This window comes from Peromyscus californicus, unplaced genomic scaffold, assembly GCF_007827085.1.
Source record: "Peromyscus californicus insignis strain IS unplaced genomic scaffold, ASM782708v3 Scaffold_12__1_contigs__length_115047231, whole genome shotgun sequence".
In the NCBI taxonomy this organism is placed as follows: Eukaryota; Metazoa; Chordata; class Mammalia; order Rodentia; family Cricetidae; genus Peromyscus; species Peromyscus californicus.
Genome location: NW_026294413.1, coordinates 3,462,413 through 3,483,909, shown reverse-complemented (window position 1 = coordinate 3,483,909; position 21,497 = coordinate 3,462,413). Strand labels below are relative to the sequence as shown.

Here is a 21,497-nt window from a genome sequence, read left to right as displayed (position 1 = left end):
CATACGGTAGTAAAGAACCTACTCCAGAAAATAGTTCTCTGACCTCCACACACATATCACGGCATGAGTACATGCACGTCTGCATGCAGATGTACACACAGAACTTTAATTCTTGGAGCTGGAGAGATGGCTCAGCAGTAAAGAGCACTTGCTGCTCTCGCAGAGGACCAGGGTTTGGTCCCAGCACCAACAGGGAACAACTCCGAACTGCTTATAACTCCAGCTTCAGGGATCCGAGGCTATAACCTCCAAAGACAAACACATGCACCCGGTGCACACAGTCAGACACATATGCATAAAATAAATCTTTAAAAAGTAATTTAAAACCTTGACCATCCCCCATCCCACAGGGAGGGAGAGAGAGGGAGGGAGAGAGGGAGGGAGGGAGGGAGGGAGGGAGGGAGGGAGGGAGGGAGGGAGGGAAAGAAAACTTTTCAGGGATGGGAATATCATATGGCTCAGTGGGCTAGCACCAGAAGGTCAAAGGAGTCAGGGTAACAGCATGCATTTTCAAGCAAAACAAACACTTAGCAATGAGGGAACATTAAGAACGGACATAGGTACAGAAAGACCAAGAGAAGCAAGGGCTGAAGTCAAGGGCCAGCCAGGCGCTCATGAAGCCATGACTGGATTCCCCGGCCCGTACAAGCTGGATATGTACCCCAAGCCCTGGGGAGGGAAGCAGGAGGCTGAGTTCAAGGTCAGCCTGGACAACATGAAGAACTTGTCTTGGGAAGAAAAAGACTTAAGCAAGTAACAAGAAAGTGTACCTGACTTTCCTCAATTATTTTTTGGCCACACGAGACAGCAGAATAAGGCAAAGTGTGTGACAGAAGTCACAGAATTCAAGTCACCGAGGTCTGTAAGAATCCCACAGGGTGTCCTAGCCAGCTGTCCAGGACACTGAAGTCCCCACCATCCCAACCATGGACATCCTCACTGCTCAAATACTCCAACATCTTCTAGGTGGACACTGGGCACATACCCAGAACCCACTTTCCCCAGCACCTATGCCAAGAACCCCAGGCCTCAGCCCCAGCAGGCCCCTAGACACTCTGCCTCTCCATCCTACAGAAGCCTGGTCCCCTGGGCCCCAGTCACTGGAACCTTCTTAGGGCATGTCCTGCTAGAGCTGCTGACCATTTGATGCCAAGGACCTCCATAGCCACAGCCTGAATTGTCCTCAGTGACTCTCCTGTCTGCAGTAGGGCTGGAAGGCACTAAACCGCTCTGTTCAGCCTCACTCAAGATGTTCTTGGAACCAGGCCTCACAATTTTACTGAATCCACTCAGTCACCAAGCCACCCTGCAGGGTGCAGTTCCCAACAGGGCAACAAGAGCAGGTATCTCCCAAGGACAGTGCACAGCCCTCTGGAAACATGCCACACAGGGGGTGGGAGGCCAGAGCCAGAATGAACTGCAATGGTCTTGATGTCTTATTTTCCAGACTTCCAATGTGCTAGTGAACACGCTTCCTGGCTACCCAGTGCACAGGCCTCCTCACATAGAGAAGGGGCAAAGGCAGCACAGGATAACATCAGCAAGTGGAGCCAGTTTCCTGAGCTATCCCTTTAAATTAGCTACACTTGCAAACACGAGGTCTCAAACTCAGAACCACACAGCACGCTGAATTCACTCCAGCCCTCTTATACATGTGACTTCCCTAATTCAGCATGTTTTAAACTTGGGGTCATGAACCAGTGGGCTGGGCATCAATTCACTGTGACAACCAGCTTTTTCTTGGCATGCTATACTGCAGTAGTAACTCATAAGGAGTAAAGAAACTTTAGGTTTGAAGCTTTAGCTTCTGGTCCTGATGGAAAATCTCTCTCTTATGAGGGTCACAGCCCAGGAAAGCCATACCAGGAAAGTGGCTACCAGAATTCTATACACAAATTTACAGTACTACAGAAACAAACTCAGAGTTTGGTTCTCAGCACCCACAATCCAGGTCAGGGGACCCTCTTCTGACCTCCAAAGACTCCTTCACACACCTAATGTACATTACATACACACAAATTTTGTTTGTTCTTTTTTTCAAGACAGGGTGTATCCCTGTGTTGCCCTGGCTGTCCTGGAACTCACTCTGTAGATCAGGCAGGCCTTGAACTCACAGAGATCCACCTGCCTCTGCCTCCTGAGTGCTGGGATGGATTTAAAGGTATGTGCCACCACCATCTCCCACCCCACCACCAACCTCAGCACAAAGTATTTTTTTTTTAACCAAAAAACTTTATAAGCAAAAAGCTAATTATTTTGCACCATAGTTTAATGCAAACTCAAAGCATTAACTGGGTGCTCCCACCTCCAACTTAAGTTTTTATTTTCACTGAAATTCAACTGCATGAAACAATGAATGTTCAATAATGAAGGTAGGAGTACTTACAGCCAGGACTCAGCTATCACACTCAGCTTGTAATTTCTAATTATCCCCACAACTATAAAACCAGACACTAGGAAGAGGAGCAAGAAAATCCCCAGAAAATTTCATCAAAACAGTCAGGTGTATCATCACCATCATCCCCCTTTACCAAGGACCACAATAGTAGTCAATCATGGCTACTGACTGAATAAGCCACTGATCTTGTATTTCTCCTTTCTTCAGCAAATACCTAAAATAAAATAATGTATAATATTTGCCAAAGTAACAATAAAACAACAGCAGAGCATGGTGAATGGGGTGCTATCTTGAGGGCAATAAAAAGCTGGATTTGAATCACATATTTGTCACCCAATGCACTACACTATCGTACCTTCAATTTCCATTCAATTCATGATCCACAAAGTTATAAAATGGTGTAAAAAACATCTCTTTCTCCATCAGCAATAGCAAATATAAAATGATTAGCAGGCCATAAAAATAATCTTTACACTAAAGCATTCCTGAATTCAGGTGATCTTCTTAACATTCTCCCATGGGCTGTCTGAACCTGCTCTGAAGTCTTGCCAAATTTTTTTTTTTTTTTTTTTTTGGTTTTTCGAGACAGGGTTTCTCTGTGTAGCTTTGCGCCTTTCCTGGAACTCACTTGGTAGCCCAGGCTGGCCTCGAACTCACAGAGATCCGCCTGGCTCTGCCTCCCGAGTGCTGGGATTAAAGGCGTGCGCCACCACCGCCCGGCTTGTTTTGGTTTTTTGAGACAGAGTCTCACTATGTAGCTTTGGTTGGCCTGGAACTAACGGAGATCCACTACCTCTGCCTTCTGAATGAGTGTTGGGATTATAGCAGCCACTACCACACCCAGCATGACAATAATTTTAACCCATCTCCTAAATCCTAGCCAGGAGGTGAAAGGGAGGTTCATAAGAACCACAGCAAAGGAGATGCCTATTTCCCTTCAGGTTCATAGTAGGTAAAAGTCAAGCCCAGGTGTGCCTTTAATGAAATCCTCAAAACAGCTCCTGGGGAGGCTGCAGCTGCTGACTCCAAGGAGAAAATAAACCTGCTTGTTTTTCTTTTCTGGGGGGGATGGGAAGGGAAGGATGGCTCTTCTCCAATAATACACCAAAAATTTAGCATGTGGTTTGAAGACGTACACAGGGCAGGTGCGACTGTGGAAAGCCACTTTCCCACCTCTATGGAACCAGAACCGACAAAAACAATCTACTGAGAAAAACTCACCACCTTTACGCTGAAAAGCAAAATCAAAACAGCGCCCTTCTAAAACCATCTTTCAAAAATACACTTGGGGGGGGTACTGATTTTTTTCTTTTCCTAGGATGAAGAATTCTGGCCCATTCTTTAGAAACGTGGAAGCAGACTGCACAGCACTGTGCCAAGATTAAGTATCTTTTCAAACACTTTCTTTGACAAAGGCTGGGGTTAGTGGGCATCAGTGGAGGATCCTCTTAAGACATTATAATAGCCAGAAAAAGAAAACACCGCAGAACGGTTTTTAATGTCCCAAGAGGTCTTTCTTGCTCTACTGCTAAGAAATTGTTTCTCATCTAGTTCACCCTGACCTCTTGCCTCTAAATTCACAAAGCAGAGCTGCAGGAGGCCGCAGCTGGCTTTTAACTAGTGGCCAGCAGCATCAGGATTTACAAGCTGGGGGTGACGCTCCAAGATACTCTCCGACTTTATTTAATTCCAACTTTATTATCCCCCCCCCAAAAAAAAAGAAAAAAATAACTAAAGTTCTAGTGGCCAATAACGTGGTAACTTTGAGTTCCTATTTTTCTAGAGTTCAAATCTGGATAATGAAATCCAGTTTCCTTCCCATGGTATGAAAAAAAGGAAGAAGGGTAAGAAATACCTTCAGAAGAGGCAGGCACAAGCAGTCCGAGCCAAGGCCTGGGACACTGTGCAGCTCGACCCTGGAGCCAGGGAAAAGGAGCCCGTTGCATCTACAGATTGATAATCTTCAATATTTGGGGTTTTAGCCAAAGTCTTCCGTTCACTCACTTGGGAAAGCAAAACTCTGACTGGTCTTGCGGTCTGAATCGCAATCATTTTGTCAGCATTTATGCGCTTACAAACTTTACAAGTAAGAACAGACTAGCAATTGTTTTTCAAAGGACCGAAAACAGTCCTCAACGGCGGAAAATGTCCGTGCATTCATGTAAATTTGAAATTCAACTCCCCTCACCGCCCCCATCCCCTCCAAAGAAAAAAGTCACGGGCAGGCTAAGAAGACACAAAGTATGGACTGAAAGCCGGTTAGCAAACAACTCTAGATGCCATCGAGTCTCAAAGTGAAAGTCCAGCGGCGGAGTCCAGGCACCCCAGGGGTGAACCTGGGCTCTGCACGCCAGGGCGCGCGCGGAGGTGTGGATTCCGTCTCCCGGGTTTGCAGCCTCGCACTTTCCGCACCAGAACTACAGGCTCCCAAGCGGGGTTACACCTTCCTGCACCCCGCCCTGCGGCCCGCCCGGCCTGGGACCAGCCGCTCCTGCGCTTGGGTCCCCCGCCTTGGGGAGGCCTGGGGGAGGCTCTCGGGGATTGAGGACCCCAGAGTACCGCTGCCCCCGTCCCAGGCCCACACAGGGCCCAGGCACCCAAGCGGGGCCTCCAAGGACACCAGTTCACACTCCTGCCGCGGATGGGCCGTCGGCCTGCGCGTCGGAGTTGGGGAGCGCAAAGCTCCTGCACCCCACCTCGGCCCCAGGCCGCGCACCCCACAGCCCCTCCACGTGCATACACCCGAGGTCCCGACCGCCCGAGCTGGCGAAGAACCGGGGAAACGGTCCCGGCGCGTTGGAGCGGGGGAGGGGGGGCGGCCGTGTTGACACCGCCAAGTTGCCCGCTTCCGCCCCGGCCGCAGCCCGCCCCGGCCGCCCCAGCCTACCTGCATGCCCGGAAGGCCCGACTGCACCGGGGAGTGGGCCATGGCGCTCAGCGCCGCCACTTCCTGGCCCGGGACGCGCGGAGCCGCGCGGCGAGCAGGCCCGGGGCCGCGCGCAGCCCTCGGGTGGCGGGGCGGGCTCTGGAGCCCGAGGCCACCGCACCCCGGGGACGGTCTCAACGAAGGTTGGCGGGCCGCGTCCCCATACACCGAGCCTGGGGCGGGCAGCCAGAGACGCGGGGGGCCTCGCGCGACTACGGTCGTTCCTCCCGGGCTCCCCCTCGCTGCTCCGCCGCGGTGCCCGCTGAGAGCCGGGCGGCCTGGGCCCGCGAGCGCTGGCCGCCTGGAGCCGAGTGGGCGCGCACAGCCCGCCGCGCCCCGCCCCGGCCCGGCCCCCGCGCCCGCCCCCGCGGCCCGGCCGGGGACCCCGCCCCGCGCTTCCGGGAGGGGGAGGGGGAGAGGAGGGGAGGAGCCGCCGGGCGCCCTAGGCCGAAGTCGCGCCTCCCCGCGGGCGCGCGCGGGCGGGGTCCCCGGGGCGACGCGCAGGGGGGTCTTCGGAACCCGGGGGGGGGCCTCGCGCGCCCGCGCGCGCAGGAGATCCTGGCCGTGGGGGAGCGGAGCGCACTACCCCCCACACCCTTCCCTCTCCACCGGCCCCGGCCCTCCGGAGGCCAGTCTGCACTCGGGGTGTCCCCAAAGGGGCCTAGCCTGGGGCCTGTTCCCAAAGACCCGGGCGGAGCGTCTTCTCTGTCTGGGCGAAGTTTCCAACCAGACCAAGGAGGAAACCCCAAGGGTAGAGCGGGTTGGTGTTCAGCGTCTTGGCTACTCAACTCAGCCTCGCCTGGGCCCCCGGGTGTGGAAACTTAGCTGAACGGAGGAAGGGCTGCCCACCCGCCTCCCCCGCCATCTCTGGGCTGCGCACAAGAAGGGGAAAGTGGGGTGCGGAGGGGTGACGGAGGAAGGGAAGACAGTAGGAGGAAACCGCGTCTAGACTCCGACCCAGCCCTCCCCTCGCTGCACCGCTCCGAAGCCGTAGGCCCACTCTGGGCACCAGCTCTGCGCCCGCCTTCGGAGCTGCCTCTTCTGCAGCGAACAAGGAAAGATGCACCGAATCCGTGCGCCTCCAGGAAGTACTTTATTTACAAGTGGCAAATAGGAAGTGGTCTAAGAGTCTTTCAGAATCGCTGCATCTGACAGTCTAGGAACCCGGAGGCCTCATTCATGAATGACCGTTTTACACTATGGCTGTGCGAGGTTAGGCATACAAAATGAGTCCCCAAGAGTCAGAAGTAGGAGAAAACGCATAAATCCTCGACTGAGGTACGAAAGAGTTTCTTCTCTGAGGTGTCCTTGTCTTCCAAGGTGTTCCAAGAACACAAGCTCCCTCTGGGCCCTGCATCAGAAGAGAATGTGAACCCGATTCCCTTTGGAGACCTGGGCAACTGCCTAATCGTCCTCCAGGATGTTTCAGAAAGCCTTCATGGTGACTCCTAGTCACCTGAGAAGCTTTGCCACCTTTCAAGAGTAAACTAAAAAGCATTAAAAGTATGAACCCGTTGCCGGGCGGTGGTGGCGCACGCCTTTAATCCCAGCACTCGGGAGGCAGAGCCAGGTGGATCTCTGTGAGTTCGAGGCCAGCCTGGTCTACAGAGCGAGATCCAAGAAAAGGCACAAAGCTACACAGAGAAACCCTGTCTCGAAAAACAAAACAAAACAAAAAGCATGAACCCGGATACCCAAGAGTTTATGTGTTACACAAACAGTCTGAACCTGGGAAAAAAAATACACAAAGAATGGGGTTGGGGGAGCTACCTAGAATAACATGAAAGAAATACATTAGAATCTCTTCTAAGAGATTTTCAGCCTCGGAAATGTCTGCTTAAGTAAATAGTACTTTGTGATGCATTTGGGAGGCAGAGGCAGAGGCAGGCAGATCTCTGAGGTCAGGGCCAGCCTGGTCTACAGAGAGAGTTTCAGGATAGCAAGGGTGGTTGCAGAACCAGGTGGGTGTTTAAAAAAAGTTTCAGTAGGTTACACATTTAGTAATTGTGGCTTGAATGATAATGCCCCCATAGGCTCATGTATTTGAACACGGGTTCCCCAGTTGGTGGGTCCTGTTTGGGGAGATAAAGGCAATTCAGCCTTGCTGAAGGAAGTAGATGCTGGCAGTGGGATTTCATGTTTCAAAGCCTGGTACCCTTCCCAGCACTCCTATGATTCAAAATGTGAGCTCTCAGCTTCCTGTTCCACCTGCTGCCACGCTTCCCTGCCAACGGACTCTAGTCTGTCTAAGACGATGAGCCCAAATAGACATTTTCTTATAAAAGATGCCTTAGGCATGGTGTTTTGTCACAGTAACTAATACAGTAATATAGAAAGATAAGGAAAATGTCCTTACATATTATCAGGAAAACACAGGGCACAAAACAATGTATGTAACCTGAAAACAGCCTGGGCTATGTGAGACCAAAAATAATAAATAGGTAAATAAAAATAAATGAAAAGGTAGTCTGATCTCAAGCTACTGGAATTCGTGTGTGTGTGTGTGTGTGTGTGTGTGTGTGTGTGTGTGTGTGTGTATGTGTGTGCTCACAGAAAAAAGCCCAGCTATACACCAAATTTTGCTATATACCAAGATTTAGCAGTGATTTTCCTTGGACTTGAAGACGATCTCTTCAGTCACTGCCAACCACAGCCTATGAAGGCAAGCCCGCTAAAATGTATGCTAAGTGTCGGCACAGTCAAACCTACAGCGTGACGGGCGATGGGAAGAAAGGAGACCAGTGGAAATGCTAGAGCGCGGTTCTGACCAAGTACTACAGAAAACCTATAAATGACTTCGCGGGACTAAGTTTCAGCAGAGAAGCCACAAGAGACTGGAGGTCCCACATGACATAATTTACAAACCATAATCAGCATCTCCGTTTGTACCCCCACACAGGTGAAGCTAGGAACTTGTCATTTACTATGGGATCTGACACACCTGGACAGTGTCAAGCTTCCGATAGCTGTGATTCCCTCACAGGCTGAACTTCACTTCTCGGACCATGTGGTACTACTGAGTACCATGTTCACGGAGAGAGAAGCAGTCACATGGGAATTACTGGTTCACATATGTCCTTTGTATGTGTTACTCAGTGTTCCTAGGGCAGCTCCATCCCTTGTTTTCCCAGAGCAGAGATGGTCGCCAGGACCTGAGTACAGAATCAGATCCTGCCCAACAGCTAATTGCTTTCATACCTGCATTCATTTACACATGCACTCACTCACACCTATTTTGAATGCAAACTACATGTCAAGCCTGCAGTCCAGGGTTGGGCATGCAAACCCTGGACCCTGGGTGTTTCCCTAATGCCATCCTAGAAACCAGGTCTCCCCAGTGCCTAACTTTGGAAGTATACAATGCCATAACTCAGTTACAATAGCTGCCTTTGCAGCTACGAGGGGAAAGATCATCACCTCGGCCTCCTATCAGTCTCTCTGCACCTCCAATATATACTTACGGCAGACTGTAGACTTTCCTAATTCCAAAAAGAGAGACTGTGAGGGGCTCCATAAAGAGCATGCGTGTTTCTGGTCTCCATGGAGACACTAATGCATCAATTATTTTCCTCCCCTTCTTTGCCTTTTCTGTTCACTTAAAAACAGGAACTGAGCAATGAACTGTGTTCTTGACATGTATTCTGAGCCACAAAAGACATTTCCATGCTCCAAACAGAGCCTCTCCCACACAAGGAGCTCCCCGTTTATCAGTCTCCCCTAAACCAGTTCTAGTCTCTGCCAAGCTCGAAGAGTACAGCAGAAAACAGAAGTTCAACAACAAATCTCTCCCTTGACTTTCTGAGTCGAAAAATAAACACCCCCAAATGCCACTTTATGAAGAACAGCCAGGCAGCCCCGGAATTAGCAATTTAAATGCACAGATTAAAGAAGGGGGCTTCCACAGTGAACTTTGAAGAGAGAAATACGAGTAGATTGGTAAGTAACGAATAGCTACTTGACAGTTTCTACACGTGTCTGGTACCTGGAGACAAACGATTAGCATCTATATAAAGAACACATGTCATCGTGGTCCGGTGGCACAATGGCAGGGACACACGTACGCTGCAGAGTGGTGTGAGTCGAGCATCGTACAGTGGCCCAGGGGGCTCTCAAAGGACACAACTCCGGATCACCTTTTCATCAAAGTGTGTGTCAGTCTGCTGGGGCGGCCTCCACGGGACACACACTACAGAAGTGCAGGAGTTGGAAGTCTGAGGTCAGGGTGTTGGCAGGGGCGGTTTCTTCGGAGGTTTGAGGCTGGTCACCCTCCCCCATCTTCCTTTGAGTGTGTTTTGTCCTGATCGTCCCTCTTTATAAGGATAGCAATCAGAATAGATTTGATTAGGGGTCCCTAATCTACCCTGTCTCCAAGTACAGCCACATTTCTGCTAGTTTCTGGTTGCTGAGGTTAGGACTTCTGAATCGCAAGGGAAAGGCAAAACTTAATCCCATTAGCACAGGCTGTCACTGAGTTTCTCACTGGCCTCTTGCAGGCTCCCCCAGTCTTAGCCAGCCTCCTCCCTTTGAGGCTGTGGGGCCTCCTTCCACTCTCTTTTCATACGTGTCTGTATTTCAGGTGTTGTTCATCTTTCCTAGGGTGCCGTCCTATAGTTTTATCGTGCAGGGAAACCAGAGCACTACCCCTTGGTCCTGGAACTTAGAAAGTTTCTCTGGTGAGTACTTCCAAGGCAAAGTAACCACTTGGAATGCGCAGCACGAACTCCCAGGGAAGAGTATAACTGATCCAGTGTAAGCACTGATTTCAGGCCAACTTGTTCAAATAAGGTCTTTCCCCTCAGCGCCAGCTCTGTCCCTATGTGTGGCTACATTTTGGAAAGGCAATGTCCCAGGAGAGCAGGGTCTCAAAGCCTCATCCAGGCAGAGGAAGCTTTTGGTTGCATCAGGGCTACCCCCTAAGGAAATGCAGGCAATTCAGAAGCACCTACTAGAACAGGTTCACTAGAAAAATTCTCGTGTGAGATTTTCCTCAGCAAAGAGCCAATTAACAAGGCTTGTCACACTCTGAACAGTGGCCACTTGACCCTGCCAATCAACTTCTAAAGGCTTCAGTACACAAAGACTCATGGAGTGCTACGTGTGTGGGTCTCCCTCCCTCCCAAAGCTGGGTTTGCTCTCCAACAGATCCAGAAAGGACACAAGGTGTGATGTCATCCATCCTACAGGAACAGACTGCCACTCTACTGCTAAAAAGCTCTTGGCCCTGATTCCTGACAAGGAAAATAAATTGTGGAGGATGATTTTAATTTTCACTTCAAGCAGATCCACAGAATTATGAGCCCAGAGAACACTATAAAGTCACACAAAGTAAAGTGTGCTGAGGAGTCACAGTTTCAGATTCAGAATACAAATGACTTCAGGAAGCCTGAAATCATTGCCGAAATGACCCCACCTTCAAGGATTCTCCTGCAAAAAAAGACATAGATAGCATGTGTCTTGACTCTCCAGCCATTTTTATGTGGTTTCCTAGCTAGGTTAGTGATGCTGTTGCGGCCCTTTGCATAACAAGTACCAGGAACTTCCCTCCAACATCAGCAAGTGCAGAGAGAATTTTTACCTGAGCAAAAGAAAGCCAAACTTGAATAATCAGACCTAGATAAACCCAAGAAGCAATGTCATGTTTTCAATCCGAAATGTTACCAACAGGCTCGTTCGTTCGTTATTGTTTTATGGTTGGTTGGTTTGGGGCCTATTTTGTTTTGGGTTGTTTTTGGTATTCATGTGTGTGTGTGTGTGTGTGTGTGTGTGTGTGTGTGTGTGTGCGTGCGCGTGCGCGCGCGCATGTTGTGTGCCCAGTCTTTTTTAATCAAAGTTGAGCATGGCATCTTTTGCAGTTGCTCCCCACTCTCTTTCCCGGAGCAGGGTCTCTCACTAACCTTGGAGCTCACAATTCCGAGTCTAGTCAGTCAGTTTGCTTTGGGGATCCCCTTTTCTCAGCCTCTGGAATTCTGGGGATATATATATCCACTGTGTCTCCCTGGCTTTCACATAGGTCCTGGGGATCTGTACTCCAGTCCATTTACTATTTATTTAGGAGGGTTTTTTTTTTTTTTTTTTTTTTTTTTGAGACAGGGTCTCGATCTTGGCTGACCTGGAGCTCAATATATAGACCAGGCTGGCCTTGAACTCACAGAGATCTGCCCATGTCTGCCTCTTGAGCGCTGGGATTAAAGGTGTGCGCCACCATGCCCAGCCAGTCCTTATTCTTGCGCTGCAAACACTTTATCCAAAGACCCATCTTCCTAGTGCCTCCCCTTTGAAGTATTTTTATGCTGAATTAAATACAAAACAAAATAGAGAGGAATCATCAACATATCATCTTAAAAGTTGCTGCAGGCCACAGGAATATATCATAAGAACTCAGCTGGTTATGGCAAAGTCACTACCTGGAGGGATCAAGGATTTCCTCCAGAGGAAGCCAAATTCCAGGGAGCATTTGGTGTTATTTGGCTTGTTATATATCAGCTGTATTCTGTTATGAAAATCATGTGTGCCTTCATAGTTTTCCCAATTGACTTTTCCCAAAGAAGGGCTAACAGTGTGGACTGATCACTCTCTGGACATACACATTCCAGGTATTTGGAGAACTGCCTCAGGAAAGGCTTTCTCTGGAATCAGATATCTCCCTTAGCCACTTTCAAGGACTACAGGAGACACTGCCCAGGTGGGCGCCCAACTTCCAAGGACTAACAGTGATAACAGCCCACCTGCAAGTCTCCTGACTTAAATTCCACAAGGAGACACTGCCTAGGTCAGGTGGACATAAGTAATAGCTTTACACAGTTTGGCTCGGACCCTCCCTTTATATACCGGGACTTCCAGGGCAGGGGACAGAGAAGAGAAAAGAGAATGGAAGAACTAGATGGGTAAGAACTTGAGAGGAACAAACTGAGATGGGGAAGAACTAGATTGAAGGGCTAGAAGAGAGGACTAGAGGAACGAGATGGGAGATGAGGAAGAGCCAGATGGGGAAGAACAAGATGAGGAAGAACAAGATGAGGAGAGAGAAGGAGATGGGAGAGGAGCTGATAGGGGAAAGAACTAGATAGATGAGAACCTAGAAGGGACAGAACTAGATGAAGGAAGATAGAACCTAGAGGGGACAGTAGATGAATATAAAGAGAAATCAGGCAAGAAAGGCGCTAGACATGAGAGCAGAATAAAAGCTGTGTAGAAAGAAAACTACCACAGAATAATAAAGTGTATGAACTAAGGAGTTTCGTGTACATAGATTCATTTCTTTTCTTCAAAGATTAATTATCAGCTGGTTGTAGATTCTTCCCGGACCCTGGGAGGGGACTTTCGAGGGGCTGGATCCCCCTAGTCCCCCATAAAAAGTCATCCAGAGTCTCAGTGTCACACCCAGGGAAGCAATACACGTCACTGCTTCCGGTGCAGGTAGTGTAGGGTCACTGGAGGTGATATTCGCTCCTAAAATCAAATTGCTGTGCCAGATCCGAGACCCTGAATTTAACCAAATAGTAGAAACACACTTTTACCACCCATCTACCAAAATACCTACCATTCAGATCAACGATGGCTTTAATTGCTGACTCAACTCTTTCAGATTCTAAAAATATCCACACTGACTCATCATGAGAAGCAGCAGATATAACACATTTACAGCCATGCTGTGTTGTTCATTCTCCCTCGGTTTCATCTTCCAAGTCTTCATCAGCTCCCCTGCACCTACCAAGGTCCTCAGCTGGGCCACACTAGTAGGTCACTTAAGTATTTCAGTTCCTGATCTGAACATGACTTCTGGGATGCATCCTGAGACTCCCCTTCTCTGTCCCGTCACCCACAATGACCTTGTCTTCCTCTTGGTGGTCTTGTCCACTGACAATGCAGTGCTCGGGCCCCTGCTCATGTTTCCCCAGCCTCTGGCCTTGCTAGAAGCCATATTTCTGACTTCTGCATGATCATATGTCCTACTGTGTCACCCATGTTAGCAAAGAAGTTACCCACCTTTTTTGCTTTGTTTTTATGTGTGTATGTCTATCTAAAATAAGATCTCACATAGTCTAGGCTGGCCTAGAACTCATCATGTAGCTGATTCTGGCCTTGAACTACTTATCCTCCTGATTCTACCCCTAAGTTTATAGGCAAGGACCACAACAGTAAGCAGGCTTTTGTTTTGAATACTTGTTCTCAAGCTGGTGACTATTATGAGGTCTGTAGCACCTTTAGGAGGTGGCTGGTGCAAGGTCACTAGGGGTCATTTAAAGGTCGTCCCCACCCCATTCCAGTAGCTCTCTGCCTCCTGTATGTGGTATCTGAACAGCCATGGGCACATACAGACTCCTACTGCCACAGACTGAGCCTCGCCTGCTTTCACCCCTTCTGTCCATGATGGGCTGGAATCCATCGAGAAAGAAAGAAGCCTTCCTTCAGTTGTTGCTATGGGTGTTTTGGTTTCAGAAGTAAGAAATACAGGTGGACTCAAGAGTAGTTAAATAAGCCATTGAGCCCGTTCTCTTCTCTCTTACATGTGCTCGCTGGGGACAGCCCTCATCTGTTCCCCAGTGTAATGTCAAGAGCTACTGGGGGGGGGGGGAGTCCTTGTAATTCCAGAGGGAAGAGTATCTTTTTCTTTTGGGGGCCCATATTTGAGACCTCACTAGATAAACCTACATTTGTGGGTATCTACTCTTATGACCAGTGGGCAAGAAAGCACAGTGAACAGGAGAGACCAATCCAGATGGCCTTCGACACTGCAAGTGGGAAAGGGCCATTCTGAGTGGGAAAAGACTCTTGGCATGATATGATCTGCCCTGAGGCTGCCCAGCCCGTGTGTGAACACAGAACACACACACTCACACGTCTGCTCATACAATCTGCCTATACGCACACACACACAACTTTTATGTATTTCCTGGAGAGATGGAAAGAAATGTCTATTCACCTTCAGCAGACATGAAGGGATTCAGCTTGGTGAATCAATAAGTTTATTGTTTACCTACAGGAGCATGGGTGATTCAAAGGCAGCTACACCACCACGACGTCCCCTAGGCTACACTGTTAAAGAGTTCCCAGTCCAGAGTTTGCCTCTTCCACAGCTCAGAGAGGGGCAGCGATCTCCAGGATGGTGGGTGTGGGCCTGAGAGCTCTGTGAGCCTGATTCCTGCACCGGGAGATGGTAATGGCTGGAGTCTTGAGAGTCACCTGCCGGTGATCACAGCTGCTCTGAATCAAAGATGGCAATGGTCTGTGAGATGGGTGAACGAGGGTGCCTCTAAGCCTGACAACTTGAGTCCAGGGTAGCAGGAGAGGACAGACTCCAACAAGTTCTCTGATCTCCACACACTGGAGCACACACATACAAATGAATGAATGAATAATGAATGAATGTAAAAAAATTTCAGATAGCAATGGTCATGTCCAACCCAGAAGAAACTGCTACATCACAGTAACTCCGTGTGTGTGTGTGTGTGTGTGTGTGTGTGTGTGTGTGTGTGTGTGCCTCCATCCTAGAATAGTGCAGCCAACTCATGCCAACCTTTGAGTCTTTAAGCTCAACACCAGTGCTTCTACAGAAGCTTTCCCTCTCCACAGCGAACAGCAGGATGAGTGGGCCCTTCACAGGACAGCAGTTTATAGCCGAAGGGAAGCAGAATCCCCTCTTAGAGGAAGAAAAGTTTGATAACCACTTTAAAAACTGTCATTTGAAAGGAAAAGGGAAATGAGCAGGTGTCACCATCAGCCCACAGTCTGTCTGACGCCTTCCTGGAAAGTGAAGTCAGGCTGTGCTGGCTCTGTACCTTGAAGGATGCCCTCTTTTCTGTAGCCCTGACAGTCACCTGGGAGGGAATGAAGGAGCACAAGACCCTTCCTGGCTCACCTCTTGTTGGTGAGGCTGTGGAGTCATTGCTTCAGGGCAGAGGTCTCGGATCTCTCTCTCTTACGTATCCTCCTTATAATGTCTTGATTTTGCTCATAGCATCTCTTAGCCCAAAGAAATACCTAACAGGCCAATTAAGAAACCATGTATAGCTGGGCAGATCTCTGAGTTCAAGGCCAGCCTGGTCTACAAAGTAAGTTCCAGGACAGCCAGGCCTAGAAAAAGAAGCCATGTATAAATAACTTAGCACATATGTAGAGGGAGATGACTTAGTTCATAAAGTGCTTGCTGTACGAGCATCAAGTCCTGACTTTGATCCCCAGGATCATAAAAAAGTCAGGGCATGGTGAAACACACCTGTAATCCCAGGGATGTGGAGACAGGCAGATTTGCAAATTTCAAGGAAGATCACTGACTAGCCAGCCTGACCTAATCAATGAACTCAGGTCCCAGTAAGACATGACACCCTGCCTTAAAAAAAAAAAAAAAAAAAAAAAAAAGGTGAGGGCCAGTGGGATGGCTCACCTCTACATATGTCATGCACACATTCTCAATAATAGTAAGTAAACTTTAAAAAAAGGTGTATGGCTTCTAATAAACAACACCCAAGAGTGACCTCTAATCTCCATATACATCCACACATACATGTGCCTGTACACATAAATGTATACATGCATACATAAATACACTCACACACATACATGCACCTGTACATATGAATGCAAACATGCATACATAAAAAATCCACATGTATACATATGCCTGTACACATGAATGCATATATACATGCATGTATACATCCACACACATACATGCACCTGTACACATGAATGCATACATTCATACGTAAAAATATCCATACACATAATGCACCTGTGCACATGAATGTATTCATACATATATACATCCACACAATTCATGTACCTGTACACACAAATGTAGGCATACATACATACATATAAAAATCTACACACATACATGTGCCTTTACACATGAATGCATACATACATACATACATGCACATATACATCCATACAATACATGTGCCTGTACACATGGATGTGTACATACGTGCATATATACACAGAGAGGAGAAAAGAAAGTACTATAAATGTCTAAATAATATATTTTTAAATTTCATTATTTTTATTTTATATGTATGTGTGTTTTGCTGGTGTGTATATCTGGGCACCATCTATGAACAATGCCTGTGGAGACCAGAAGAGGGTATCAGATGCCCTAGAACATGATGTGGTGGTTGTGAGCTGCCGCTGGGTGCAGGGAACTGAACCCAGGTCCCCAGGAAGAACACATGTACTGGGAACTGAACCCTCTCTCCAGTCCCTTACAGAATATTTAACTCCCCTCCTGACCCACCTCACTGACTAACAGGAATACATTCCTGTTGGACACTGTAACTTCCCGACCTTAGGGCCATAACAGACACCACAACCTTCATTTCTTGTCCACATTAATTTTTTGTGTTTTTTTAAATCTTATCAACTGCCAAAAATATAGCATTGACTTTGCAAATGACATGACATCATTGCAAAGAATATAGTCTGATCTAATGTTGAAATAGATATTAATACCTGTCAGTGTGGTGTCTGACAGACATCTAGTCTTGCTGTGTTTTCTAGAAAACAAAGTATCAATGGGACCTCTGAATCCTCAGCAGTACCCAGGAGCCCCTTGGATCAGAGTTTGGGAACCTTGAGTTTTAAGGATCAGACAACCAGGGAACTTCCTGGGTGACCTAAGTCCCTGGAAAACAGAGTAGAGATCAAGGCCACAGCCTGTTGAGTCAAGATGCTTCAGTGTGAATTTCACACATAGGCTAATGAGGCCCTCGGTCCAGGTCTGGCCATGGGAAAGCCATGGCCCCATTCAGCAGGAGGAAGAAGGAGGCTGGGGGTGTTGTGAAGAAGCCGAGGAGCAGGCTCACTTGCTTCTCCAGCTTCTCCAGAGGACTAAGCTGGATACCAGATCAAAGCGTGTCAACCATTCAAAAGCTTGGCGCCGTGGCTCACCTGCAGTCCCGGCGCTTGGGAGGCAGAGGCAGGAGGGTCAAGATTCTGCCACATGGTGAGTTTGAGGCTAGCCAGGGCTACATGAAGCCCTGTCTCAACACACAAAACAACAACAACAACAACAAAAAACCCAAGAACAAACAACTACCAAGTAGTTGAGGAGATGCTCAGTCAGAAAAGCACTTGCTGTTCAAGCTGAGGACCTGAGGTCAGATACTCAGCACCATCTAAAACGCCAACAGTGTCTGTCATCCCAGTGCTGGGGAGGCAGAGACAGGCAGATCCCCACAGCCCACTGGCCAGCCAGCATAATGGAAGGGTAAGTTCCACGTTCAGTGAGAGGCCTTGTCTCAAAAAACTGATTAATTAAGGTGCAGAGTGGTAACTGAGGAAGACATTCAATGTTCTTCTGTCCTACATGCATGTGTACACCACATGACCACACACATACACAAAACAATTTCAAAAGCTAGGTGCAGTGGCTCACACCTGTAATCCCAGTACTCAGAAGCAGAATTGGCTTTAGTTGGAGGTCAGCCTGGGCTACAGACTAACACCCTGGCTCAAAAGAGCAATTTCAAGACAGTGAGAGCAGAGCAGTGAGCCAAACACTGTTTTAAGAGCGGGACCACGTGAGACGACTCATGTTACATGCACATCTGGACCCATGTTTACTTCCGGGTGTTCACCTGCCTTTCTGGCTCACTCTTACTCACGATAATATAATTGTGCCTTTGGAAAGAAACACACCTCTGATTTGGGATCTTTGGAACAGACCTGCAGGTCCTCTAGAGCAATACTACATGGCTGTCACCCAAGACGGCAGTGTTTCCTGATGACCAACTTGGCTGAGGCCTGTTCGTTTCCTTTTGCAACTTACTCGAGGACACAGAAGAAATCAGCACACTCGGCCTGACTGTTTTAAGACTAAGAGCATCCTGAGTGTCAGGCTGTGACACAACAGGAAGTAGTGTCCATGACCACAGTCCCAGGCAGCGGGGCAACACCCAAGGTCCCAAAGGCCCGGGGCAGTTGTCTCTGGCTGGGAGCACCCTCTTCTGGCTGGGAGCACCCTCTTCTGGCTGGGAGCACCCTCGTCTGGCAGGGAGCATCCTTGTCTGCTTGGATCAGCAACCCTTACAAATGCTGTGCTACTTTGTGTGGGTGTGGAAACACTGTGAGGAAATACCATCTTTTGAACTTACAGAGTCCGAAGTCTACAAATGGTTTGTCTCCTAATGCAAGTCAGCCAGCTTCAGACCAAGCCTCATGGCCATCAGGGAACACCAGCTTCCCAACCAAGGCTTCCAGCTGCTTTCCACATTGCCCGGCCAGTTACTCAGTTCTGTCTTCCTCTGACACCTGATCCAAGTCTTCTATTTCTCTAAACTGTTGACTTCAGATGATGAGAAATTTGCCGAAACCAGCTTAAATAGGAAGAATAAGTTATTGTCTTATATACCTGAAAGACACAGATTCTCCTTGTCTGTTTTGCTCATGGCACCAGGACTCAAATCCAGGGTCTTATGATGCTGGCATGTTGCTTCTGATCTACATCCCTGCCCTTGTGATTTTGAGGTAGAGTGGTAGAGTGTCATGTAGCACAGACTGCCCATGAACTCACAATCCCCCTGCTTCCACCTCCCAAGGGCTGGGGTTACTGAAGCATACTCCTCGCCCTGGCTGAGATCCAATGTTTTCAAATTAGCCACAGTCAAGAATTAGAATTAAGCTGGGCGGTGGTGGTGCACGCCTTTAATCCCAGCACTCAGGAGGCAGAGACAGGCGGATCTCTGTGAGTTCGAGGCCAGCCTGGACTACCAAGTGAGTTCCAGGAAAGGCGCAAAGCTACACAGAGAAACCCTGTCTCGAAAAACAAAAAAACAAAAAAAAAAGAATTAGAATTAAAATTGTGAGGGGCTGGGTTCGTGATGTGGCTTAACCGGTAAAATGATTGCCTAGCATGCAAGAGGCCCTGGGTTCAATCCATAGCATGGCATAAACCAAATGCAGTACACATACCTATAACCTCACAATTTGAGAAATAGATGCAGGGGGATTAAGAGTTTGAGGCCAGCCTGGGCTATGTCAGACCCTGTTGTGTGTTTTGTATCTTGGATCTCCTGGAGCAGGAGTTAACTGGCAGTTGTGAACTGCCAGATAAGAATGCTGAGAACTGAACTCTGGTCCTCTGGGAGAGCAGCAAGTGTTGTAAATTGCTAACCCATCTCTCCAGTCCCATAAATAGAAAACAAATTAAAATTAAAGCTGCAAGAGGTGAAGCTGGCTTCTGATGACTAGATCTAGAGACTCAAACAAACCAAGATCTCTCACTATTTAGGCTCTTTGGCCTCTGATTTCTCCTTACACATAAGAGCAGGATGATTGTGTCTGCCCTGGAAGCCCATCATCAGAACAGGTTGAGAGTCTTGACCTAAAGAGAATCATCATTTATGATTGAGCAAAAGTCTCAGAGCCCTGGGCATGGTAATACACATCTGTAAACCTAGGTCCTTGGGAGGCTGAAGGAAGAGATTTTAAATTTGAAGCCAACCTGGCCCTCAGTGGTAGCCACTTGCCTGTGTTTGATTCCTAGCACCACAAAAGGAAAAAATAGAAAAGACAAAAGTCCAAGAAAGGGCTGTGATAGGCCATGGCATTGGAAAGTGGGGTGGCTTGAATGAGAACAGCCCCCACAGGCTCATATGTTTGAATGCTTGGTCCTTAGTTAGTGGAACTGTTTGGGAAGGATCAGGAGGTGTGGCCTTGTTGGAGAAGCTATGTCACTGTGGGTGGACTTTGAGGTTTTCAAATGCTCACACCAGGCTCAGCCTTGCTCTCTCTCTGCCTCATGCTTGTGGGTCAGATATAAGCTCTTAGCTACTGCTCCAGCACCATATCTGCCTGCCAGCCACAGCACTCCATGCCTTGATGATCATGGACTAGCCCTCTGAAACTGAAAGCAATCCCCCAATTAAATGTTCCCTTTTAAAGTTGCCTTGGTCATGGTGTTTCATCCCAGCAATAGAACAGTAAGACAGAGGGGACTGAGTGGTTTCTTTGAGTAAGAGATGGAGCAGAAACCAGATAGAGGTATTTAGCAGACAAAAGCCCTGTGCTCTCTAAAGTGGAGAAGCTGGGAGCTAAGGGCATCTGCTTAATCTGATGCTGGATTAAATCCAGGATCATCTCCCAGAACTACAAGGCTAGATCATAGCCAACATACTCCTCCATCAAAGGCACAGACAGAAAATATTTTACGATTCAACCCTACTGTGTGTCAGCAAAGCAGCCACAGACGGTACATTCACAGAGGAGCAAGGTTGCATCCCAATAAAACTATTTCCACCATGGCCCTGGGGGCCATTGTGTGTTGATAAATGATGGAAGTGAGTTAGCTTGGCAGGTCAGGTGAGTGGTCTGAACTGGATGGGTTCATGGAAGCCCACAAAGGGGGTAACAGAAACTATAGCTCCACAGCCAGGCTACCTGGAAATGAGCAGAAAGATCAAGGTGCTTTCTAGGCTATAAATAAGTCCAAAATACATTAAAGTAGTTAAAGATAAAGGCAGGGTCCAAAATACTTGACTGACAAGAACAGTAAGCAAACCTCAACAGAAAGGATCCAGGCTTCTGGGAATAGGACCAGTGGGTCTTTGTCACAGGCAGAGGTGGGAACACATGCCTAGTATATGGGAGGTGGAGGCAGGAGAATCAGGAGTTCAAAGCCAGTGTCGGACAAATAAAAACTATGGTTCTTCCCCATCAGAAAGTATCTGTGATGGGATGGGGGTAAAGCTGGGTGGTAGAGTGCCACCCTGGGTCTGATCCCCAGGAACGCCTCCCCCCCCCCACTCACCTATGAAGAATCATGAAGCCTGTAAGGTAGACGTCTGGGTTTAGTTTGTTTCCTTGTGTTAGAATATTCCTCCAAGAATATTCTAACAGAGGCAGCAGACGAATCATTTAGTTAATGCTTGTTTGTTTATAGCAAATTTGCTAATTTAAAAATTAAAATGCTATTATTTAGAAGATGCTTATATTGAAAAACCTGCAGTTTTAGATCACTGATGGAAATGTAAGTGGATGCAGTTTTCCTAGAGGAACTCTCAGTGACAGGGCAAAACTCTAAAGTATTGGTACTTGGGTTTTACACTTTTGTTTCACAACATTATGCTTAGGGAATAATAACAACAACTTAAGAATGTACATATGAAAATGAGATTGTATTACTGGTATAAGAGAAAAAAGTGAAATAGTTGAAAAGTTGAAATATCCAATTAA

The 21,497-nt window shown here is 47.9% G+C and overlaps 1 protein-coding gene across 1 annotated transcript in view; it reads right to left on the bottom strand.

Annotated features, from left to right (window-relative positions):
- The window catches only part of Stk24 (serine/threonine kinase 24), a 103,220-nt gene extending 97,563 nt beyond the window's left edge, over positions 1–5,657 (bottom strand). Inside the window, exon 1 of the mRNA XM_052732449.1 lies at positions 5,286–5,657. Within this exon, the coding sequence (XP_052588409.1) occupies positions 5,286–5,327 (42 nt within the window). The 5' untranslated portion in view covers positions 5,328–5,657. The remainder of the gene's footprint in view (positions 1–5,285) is intronic.
- Positions 5,658–21,497: the final 15,840 nt, after the last annotated feature.